The 10,528-nt window shown below is 34.1% G+C and overlaps 1 protein-coding gene across 1 annotated transcript in view; it reads left to right on the top strand.

Moving 5' to 3' along the window:
* LOC124364755 (repressor of RNA polymerase III transcription MAF1 homolog) overlaps positions 1-10,027 on the top strand; it is a 49,086-nt gene extending 39,059 nt beyond the window's left edge. The window contains exon 6 of the mRNA XM_046820474.1: positions 4,708-10,027. Coding sequence (XP_046676430.1) covers positions 4,708-4,783 — 76 coding nt within the window. The 3' untranslated portion in view covers positions 4,784-10,027. The remainder of the gene's footprint in view (positions 1-4,707) is intronic.
* The last annotated feature ends 501 nt before the right edge of the window (positions 10,028-10,528 follow it).

The following is a 10,528-nucleotide window of genomic DNA, read 5'->3' on the forward strand; positions in this document are numbered from 1 at the left end:
ATATTTACTCTTATTTTTGTACATGATTGCCATTAAATAAGCACTAGTCATATCTTGTGACTAACTTAAAAATGCCTTCTTCAAAAAATTGTGTCTTCTGCGCCTTTATGTACTTTTAAAATTGATCCCAAAGTTCAGAGATTGTGAAATGTCGATATTCTCTAACTGTTACGTTGATCTTGTCATCCAAGTCCATCACTCATCTCTGATGGCTTTCCACTCCTTTCTTTGTTGTTGTAATCATAGGCACAAGTTTTATGAGAAAAGACCTCTTTACAATATGACAATGTAAGAGTGAAGTTTATTATTCTTCCTCTAAATGATATAAAAAATGAAAAAGTACATTCTGGCTAGACCATTGTATTCAGTTGAGGAATATTTTGAAGTTTGTATATGGTTGTGATAAATTTATATACAGTAGAACTCCGATTATCCGAATTAATTGGGGATCAGGCCGATTCGGATATGCAAAAATTCGGATAGTTGGATTTAGCATGGAAATTATGCAAAAAAGGAGTATTTTACATTAAATAAACAAAAGTGCATTGAAAACGTTGTTATTTTAATACTATAGAGTACAGTAATAAACATGAGCAATAAAAATGCAGTACAGCAATACAGATTAACGAAAAGTACTAGTACATAAACTAAATGACAAATGAAAAATTAAGTGATGAAATGTGCAATAGGCCACATACAGTACATATTTGTCCTGTGTAGTTTTTCACTTGAACATTTCCAATAAAGTACGTTGCCTTGAGGTTGTAGCTCGTTTCCGTGCAGCAAGGTCCCGCAGGCGCTTGACGGCAAGAAGTTGTACAGCTTCACATTCTGGTTGCCGCTCCATCCACTTTAAGGCGTTTTCAAAACAAATGAAGGCTTCTCCGTGTGTTGGCACATTTTCCTCTTCAGTTTCATCACCGCTCTCATCACTGTCAATGATATCACTTTGCTGTTCGTCCATTACACTTTCTGCTATTTCATTGTCTGTCATTATCTGAAACCCAGGATCAGCGTTATCAGATTGCAACCACTCTTCCATATCTTCAACATCGACTTCTGAACAACCTGCGATGTTATTGGCAAGTTTTACAAATTCTGCCACAAGTCAGTTCAAGTTCTTCATCATCAGCTAGCTCATCTGTTATTTGTTGTAACCTCTGTTTTTCTAGTTCCAGCAGTTCTTTTGTTGATGTACCGTTTATTCTGTTCCAAGCTCGTTTTAGTGTAACGCTTTTAACCATATTCCAGGAATCCGCAATCATGTAACAGCAGTCTTTCAAGTTAATTTTTTTGTATGAATCCAAAACTCTCTCTTCATTGTTTTCTTCAGCCAGGAGCAGTTTACGGAGCAGTTGACGTCTGTAGTGTCGTTTTGTACACTCAATAACCCCCTGATCCATGGGTTGTAATAGACTTGTGACATTAGGCGGCAAAAAGAGGCATTTAAATTGGCCCTCGTCCCGATCATAACATTCAATGGGTGGATGAGTTGGAGCATTGTCAATGATGAGCAACACTTTCCCCGTTTTTCCAGTTTCTTTTTTAAATTTTTTTACTTCAGGGATGAAAGTTTTATTGTACCATTCCAAAAATATATCACTCGCCATCCATGCACTTTTTTGGTTGGTGTAAGCCACTGATAAATGGTTTACATTTTTAAAAGCTCTTGGCTTTTTTGGTTTACCTATCATTAGTAAAGGCAGCCGATGGGTACCTGTAGAGTTAGCACAAACAAGGATTGTTACTCGTTCCTTGCTTACTTTATGCCCTGGAGCACTTTGTTCTCTTTTGGATGCCAAAGTCTTCCTCGGTAGGGCCTTCCAGTTTAACCCGGATTCGTCGGCATTGTAAACAAGTTCGGGATCATAGTGTTTAGTCTCTTGTTTAAATGTTTCCACAAACTTAATGGCAGCTTCACGGTCGGCAGAAAGTTTTTCTCCCGCTACGTCTAATTCTCGAATGCCATGCCTAGATTTAAAATTCCGAAGCCACCCCTGGCTTGCCTTAAAATCAGTCACACCCATTTTTTCGCTAAACATTCGAGCTTTTTCACATAAAATTTGTCCGGAAATAGGTTGCCCACTTGACCGTTGTTGAAGAAACCACGTAAAAACAGCGTTCTCAATAGGTTCACTTTTAGCGTGCTTCATCACTTTTCTAGATGAACATCCATCTTCACTTTCCAATGCACTCACGAAGCTTAAAATTTTTGCTTTGTTAGTTTTAATGTCACATATAGTCGCAGCCCCTACGCCAAACCGCTCTGCTAGTTGCTTTCCTGCGACGCCTTTATTTAACTGATTAATAATTTCCACTTTATCGCTGAGAGAAAGTACAACTCGTTTACGTTTTGCACTCATCGTTAATGATTTTATAATATCAGGCTATGCAACACTACACACATCAACGCAACTCTCAAGGTACAACGCAACTCGACTGCTAAATACACACGCGAACGGAACTGGCATACGGCTTAAGCGCACTGACCGGCGGGCGGCGAGACTGCAGTCGATGTGCAGGTGGAAGGGCGGGGTGTTCTAAATATAGCATGCGGGAGTCACGTTACCACGGTAACGGCACGTACGCCTGGCGCGCCGGGCTCCTGCCCCTGTCTACGTCATGGCACGTTTCGTCGGGCGGGCGCCGTCACTGTTATTTGACGACTTTCAAATTTTACATAATTTCACCGAATCGTGATTCGGATAATTGGGGATTCGGATAATAGGGGTTCGGATAATCGGAGTTCTACTGTATAATTTGATTTTTAGTGACAGATTTAACTAGTTCTTATTTTTATTCAACATTTGACACAATTCCTGTTATAAAATGCTATTAGTAAAGGAATGTTCATTTCATTAGTTTGATATATATATATATAATATAATATACATACAGGGTGTCATCTATGTAGGCAGCCAAACTTCATGAGGCTATTCCAAAGATAAAAGCAAGCAAAAAAGTCAAATAAATATATGGTCTATCTTGCTCCGTTTTCTATGTCTATACAGAGGGGTGCAAAAGTAGGTATACAGTTTTAGTTGGTTGGTAATACCCAAGTTAGCCACCTGATCAGCTGTGTAATACGTTTGCTACTAACAGCTGGCAATGTTTTCTCATTGTTACTGTTGTTATTATTACACTTCTGTCATCATGGCTGGTTACATGACCAACGATCAACGAAAGTGGGTTTTGAAAGAATATTGGAAGACAGAAAACTGTGAAAGAGTTCGAGAGAGATGGAGAGAAGAGTTTGATACACCACCACCAACCAGATTAAGTATTTATAGACTAAGAGATAAGTTTAACCTTACAGGATCTATCTGCAATGGTCCAAAGGCTGGACGACCATTCACTGTCACTACTCCTGAAAACGAAATTATTGTCGCGCAGACCTATGTTCAAAGCCCAAAAAAGTCAAGAAAAAGGGCATCAATTGAACTGGGCATTGAACGCAGATCTTTAGGACGCCTAATGAAACGGTTAGGTTTGAAAATGTACATTCCAAGACTTATTCATGGGCTAATAGAGGACGACCCTGATCGTCGACTGCAGTTTTGCGAGATAATGTTAAACAAGGAACTTCAAGGTGCGGGAATTATTCAAAAAATTGTTTGGAGCGATGAGGCTAATTTTAAGCTTTCAGGTGCAGTCAATAGACACAACTGTGTCTATTACTGTTTTGATAATCCACACTTGACATTCGAAGAACAGCTGAATCAACCTGGAGTAACAGTTTGGGCTAGCATTTCATGTAAAGGTGTCATTGGACCTGTCATTTTTCATAACACTGCAGACCAACATGCATACAGGAACATGCTGACTGACGTTATACCACAAATCAAAATCCAGCAGGGTAATGAGGAATTCTACTTCCAACAAGATGGAGCTCCTGCCCACTATGCGACAATCGTGCGTGACCTACTAAATCGGGAGTTTCCTAACTCGTGGATCGGTCGAAGAGGATCGGTTGAATGGCCAGCAAGATCTCCCGATCTGACACCGATGGATTTTTTCTTTTGGGGAGTTGTCAAAGACAAGGTTTTTTCGAAAAAACCTCGTGATCTTAATCAGATGGTTGAATTCATTCGCCAAGCTTGCCAAGACATAGATGAAAATAAAGAACTTTGCCGAAAAGTGTGTTTAAGCGTAACTTCAAGGTTACAGCAGTGTGTTGACTGTGAAGGCAAACAATTTGAACACAAAAGGAAGTAAGTGTATTGGTGAAGTACAACACTTTTAAGAGTTAATTTCTGTTTCTTAACGCTCTTAAAATAGATTGTAAAAGTTTAGTTTTTGTAGAAATAAACCTACTTATTCTTTAACATATTTAATTACTGTATACCTACTTTTGCACCCCCCTGTATGTGAGTTTTACAAAAAAATTTAATATCTCAGGTTTTTTAATATTGTGGAATTTAAAAATGTTCTACTATTAATTTTTTAAGTCCTTATTTGATGCAAATTTAAATTTCTCAGTTAATACTTTTTGATCTTAAACATCTTTATACAAAATAAAAAAAGATTTTTTTTAAGATTTTTAAAAATGGCCACCATTTAATTTTTTAAAGCTTAATATCTTAAAAACCTGTAAGAGAATAAAAATGTGTTGACCTTTGAAATAACCTGCTGAAGTTTGGCTGTCTACATATAGGACACTCTGTATACGGATTTAGTCCATTTTTTAAATTGGATTCGTTGTTCCAGTCCCATATACGTCCTGGACTCGGGTATTGGCAGTGATTTTGCCATGGATGAAGACGAAGAAGACAATTATAATTAGAGTGCTAAATTTGTTCTGTTGAGCTTGTGTAGGAATAGTTTATCTTAAAATTTACTTAGTTTTGTTTAAAATTATTTGTGTAAAAATACACCACAATTGTTTCAAAACAATTGTAAGAGCAATGCTATATTATTTGATGGAGTTGTGCTTTAAAAGTGTAAACTTTACATAGGTCTGTTTTGTATAAGAACAAATCATAGATTGTGGATTCTTATCCCACATGTTAGTTGCTAAGTTACTTTTAGTTGTGATCTCAGTCTAGACTTTATCTTCACTGTCTGTCTTGAGTATTATTTCTAAAGTTACATTTATTTCTCATTCATCACCATTTCTACATTAATTAGTTAGTAATAATTGATTTGTAAGTTTGTAATTGTATTTTTTATTCATATAAACAATTTCAAACAGAGGTGTAATAAGAGCCTTGAAGATAATTTGAGTTTTTGGCTACCATTGTGCAAACTACAATTTTTTAAATAATAAACACTAGTTCAATACACGTACACAAAAAATTGTGTTATAAGCATAATAAATATTAATTGCGCTTGCATTAACACAATGTCTTCTATGTAATTTTGAAAGTAACACTTAATTATGTTTACATTTAATTTTTTTATAATATATTACATTTGTTATAGCATATAGTTCCAATTTCATTTATTCTGGTGGTGGATTTGTATTAATAATTCTATTTTGAACATCTACTAATGTCAGTAAAAGAAGCCAAAAATTTAATTATATAAAAAAGGTTTATGATTGTATACTAATTTTTATAAAAACTGCTTTTGTGTGGGTATATATTCTATTTTTGTTGAATTTACTTCAAAACAATAACCCTTTTGCAAAAACTTTTATTTGGAATTTTAAAAACATCTTAATGTAAATAGATAATAAATAGATTTTTTACTTGTCTTGGCGTTATAGGAAATTTAATGGATTTATTAGTGGTGTGCGAAGGGTTAACATCTTGTAGACAAATTTGTTTAATAAATAGAATATTGGTGATTCTTTTGAAGTATTTTAGGAAATATAGTAACATAAAACCCTAGAACTTTCTCTACAATACGCAAACAAAATTCATCTACAAATATTTGCCAAAGTGGTTTTGATTTTTTTTTACTTCCAACCAATGCTGCTCTGTCGAGTCCTTTAAATACAAACTTACTTCTGTTCACTAGACTGTAACTAATGCAGTATTTTAGTGTTTGTCCCACCTACTAACAGTTATTTACTTTAGAACTTTAAGTTGTAAATAATTAACCATTTATTGCACGGTGTTGTTTCTCTACCATAGCGTTTGTATTGTATTCTCTGCAATAGACTTGATTTGCCATTAAAATGTCACCATCCACGATAGTTTACTCATTCCTGTTTGAACACTCTTTGATGTGAACAGCTGATGCGCCGAGTTGGTGTTTCGTAGTGTGTGGAAAGTTACAAATTACAAAATGAAGAGAAATCGTTTGGAATGTGGAAGAGCTAATTGGAGGAAAATGTTACAGTAGGAAGCATATATACTTTTCGTACCACCTACATATTTCATCTTCCCAGAAACTGTTAAATATCTAAATAGGGTGAAGACGTATATTCCATTGATGAATGAATCATAAGAGGAATTTAAAACAAAATTAAGAGATTGAATTGGAGTTTTCTTATGGGGTTTGATACTTTGTACATTAACCTGTGTGAAGATAAGAATAACATGAGTATAACGGCATGGAACTAAAGAAAGAGTACACAAGAGACGATCAGCCACCAAATGATACAAGAAACCCTATGCAAAGTCGGCTCTAGAAATCTTGTATGTAGACTATTCTACAATTTTCACGATTCAGGAATCATGAGTACGAATATAAGCTGTACTTATACCTCATATATTGTATTTTTCTCTCAGATGTACTAAAATCTGTATTAATCATGTAATGGTCATTAAAAATTTAAATATAATTATTATTCCAATATTTGAAAAATTTAAATACTTTCATAATATCTATTTCGTAAGATCTATTGAGTGAGCAGTAGTATTTACAAACATATCTAAGAATATTGTTTTATTTTTATACTGTAAGTTTACAATTATTCAAATATTAAATAAATGTTTCTTCTCAAACTAAGCAATGTTTCAACCACATGGTGACAAATAAAGTAGATCGAACATGGCAGAAATAGATTTTATGATAAATTTTTACTTAATAAGTATAAAACATAATGCATAAAGATAAAAAAGAATGTCCTTTCCAAACGATCCCATAGAGCTACATAAATCAATCCCAAGTTTCATATCCCTAAAGTAAGGGCTGTTATGTCATTAAAAATGTGCTTGAAAAAAAAGTATTTATTAACAGTATTGGATTCTTAAATTTTTGTTGTTCTCTTAGGACAAGAAGCTTATAAATTGTTTTTAGTCATATGAGGATCTTATCGCTGCTTCCGAGTGACAGGATATTCAGGATGGGTAAGGTTAGAGGTAGGGGCCGCCTCCTATCAAGATCCATGAGGAAGAATTAGGGCACTAATCTCAAAGTCATGTCCCCCCGGAAGAAGGGGAGGCCAGCTCTGAACTAGCCTCTTCAGACAAAAGCAGGTAGGTGGTGGCACACCCTTATGTCAAGACTGACAAGAACCTTTGACTCTTAGGGAACGAACCACACAAACTCCTACAGTCATCTCCTGCAGTAGACTAGACCTATCGAATTACTCTTGTACCCCAGAATCTCGACATTTTTAAATTCAAGAAGGTGCAAGGTTGAGGCTGTACGGAGTATCGAACTAAAGGTTCCCAATGAAAATTTTGAATATTTTTCTTGCTTAGGGCAGCATTGTTATATTTTGTGCAAAGGAGGGTTATTCTGGGCAACAGTTTTCTGTGTAATCGATTTTTAATCTTCACAGTTTGGTAAGCATTTCACAGTATGGTACTTCAGTTATAATTTGGAAGTGTCGATGGCTAAAGTAAGAAGTTGGACTTAGGATCTGATTTAGAGATAGTGCAGGTTTAAATCCTGTCTGTAAAAATTGCACTTTTATCAGTACCATCAATCTTGTGCTGTATCGACTCTTCCCTTTATTCTGTTAGATAGGATCCTTGCAAAGGCCAATGGCCTATAAAGACAGGTTCCTTAAAAATAAATTGTCGACCCTCATTTCTTGAAATTAATCAAAATGACATCCTAAATTTTAAGCTAACATCATAATCTTTAGGTTCAGACCACGTCAACAGGATTTAAACTAAAACTGACAAAGTTTCGGTTCAACATCTGTTGACTGAAGATAGCTCTCCTCAACGAGGCCGAAATATCTTAAGACGTTAATTGTGTAAGCAATGTTTTGACGCAGTGTGAACCAGAAGATTTTGATGTTAGACATAGTATTCATCCAACAATCCTGTGATTTTATTTTTTGCCTCATGTATGGAAATAAAACTTTTTTACGAATATATGGAAATAATAAAAACAACTCCATTGGCTGTTTAAATAGCCAGTTAGTGGTTCTACATGCTTAAAACTGTGTTCAGACCTTTCAATATTAAAACACAAGCTGGTTGCCCTTACTTTAGGAATATGTTTTGTATCTTGTAAAGAAAGCCAATCCCAGTATTCTTACCAGTTTCCTCCCTCCCCATTCCCATCTACTGCGTCCATACTAAATCACCATTAATGTATGTATTTTTAGATTATGTAAATATCAATTAAAGTTGTTTCTGATTTTTATTTTTTGATGTAAGAAAATATTTTTTATTTGGTATTAGGTGCAAATATTGGTTTTATATTAATATATAATTTGGTTTGGATACCTTTATGTTATTTGTACAAATCTGTGGCCAGTATTGGACAGTTATGACATTCTTTCCCATGTCAATTTGTAAGAAACCAACACAATCCACATGTGGTAAAATAATTAGTAGAATCTACTTATTACAATATTTTGGATCTCTAAGTATACAGTGTTACATATAAACATCATCAAAGACTGTCAGTTGTGACTGGTATTACTGGACATCACGATACGACACGTTAAACATCGTGACAACTTCAACCATGGGGCAATGGATTATTACACAAATTTCACAAAGTATCATCATGAATCCAGAATGAAGCCGAATACCATTGTGTGATGATAAAGTAATTTTTATTTTCACTTGGGTTCGCTGAGGATAAATATAATTCTCTCGGTTGTTGTGAAGACGTTTGGAAAAGTGTAATGAAGTGAAATAGTAACTGTATAATGGACCAAGGAAAAGTAAACAAAATAGAATTGATGTGTTAAGAAAATCAATGTATTGTTTAGAATTTACATTATTTTAGTGTTAAAAATGTCATTAATTCAATTTTTCATTCATAGAAGTGTTGGAGAAAAAATACTGAAACTTGAAGTACAATTTGATAACGATCTCAAGGCCACCCGTGTTCGGTTGACATTCTGATAATGTACAATAGTTTACATTTCAACTTTTATGTAAGTGTTAACGATTTGAAGAGTATATTATAAATTATGTGGCAATGATAGCGTTGCCTATGGGTTATTTACGTTGTGATATCAAAATAATTTACCGAGAAACATTGAGACATATTACACATTATTCAATCACAAACAATCTTTTTGTAACAATCTTAATGATAGCAATAGTATAAAGTATTTAACCAATACCTTTTTTATTGGTTTTAGCCTAAAAATCAGAGAAATTCACTAGCACAATACTTTTTTAATATTATGTACAGCATTAATACTAATAAGTTAAAAATATGATGTGAACAAGAGTTAGATTAAGATGTATAAGTTATCTATGTATAAACAAAGTCATTAGTATTTCTCGTTTTTGTTAAATTTGGTAAAGGATACCAGGATGCAAAAATATGAAAGAGCTCTTACACTTAGTATGTGAGTGTTGTAAAAGAGCTTTTCGATTATGTTGAATAATTTTGGATGAAAGGAATAAGTCTACGAGATTGTAGATTGTGTATCTTCTGAAGCAATGAATGGTGCATGTCTCAATAAGTGTATTGTATGAGCTTTAATGTAATGAAACCGGTGTTAGAGTGCACACTCTTCTCTGTAGAGTGCACAGTAATCTGTAGAGTGGCCTCAGGTCAATCAGCACATGTAAATAGTCAGATTATCTTTATACAGAGAGTTATAGATTAGATGTAGATTAAATATTTGATTTGTTATGAATCCGTAGGTTTTATCTGTGCAAGTTTATAATTTTCAGATCATATTAGAAAATTAAACACTAAACACATTCAATTTGCAGACTTAATTTCCTTTTCTTCATTAATAGATTTTAAGTTGTAATAGTCCTTCGGGTACAGTCAGAAGGAACAGGCAGATTTTGTGGCAGCTGAAATATTATTTATTCTTATGGAAATTATTTATTCTGATTGAAATTAATTTACTCAATATCTAGAGAACCATTGTCTTTAAAACAAAAGATAAGGAAAAGTTATAAGCATTCCAGAACACTTGATTTGTTCTCTAGCTTCATAAATAGAGAAGTTGGTTTTTTCAAAGATTGTACGGCCGCTATGATATAAAGAAATAGTGTACCATGCTTCAAGTAAATTAATTGAGACATTTGTTGTATCAATGTCTTGTACCAAATTTGAACTTGTTTCAGCAATCCTATCACCATTTCCTGATAGAACAATTCATATGGGATGTACATGTGATAAAAAAAACTATTAGAGATAAGAAAAATTGTGAATAACAAGTGTTTAGTAGATGTTACCAGAATTCCTAAACACCTTT

This window comes from Homalodisca vitripennis, chromosome 6 (genome assembly GCF_021130785.1).
Source record: "Homalodisca vitripennis isolate AUS2020 chromosome 6, UT_GWSS_2.1, whole genome shotgun sequence".
Classification (NCBI taxonomy): Eukaryota; Metazoa; Arthropoda; class Insecta; order Hemiptera; family Cicadellidae; genus Homalodisca; species Homalodisca vitripennis.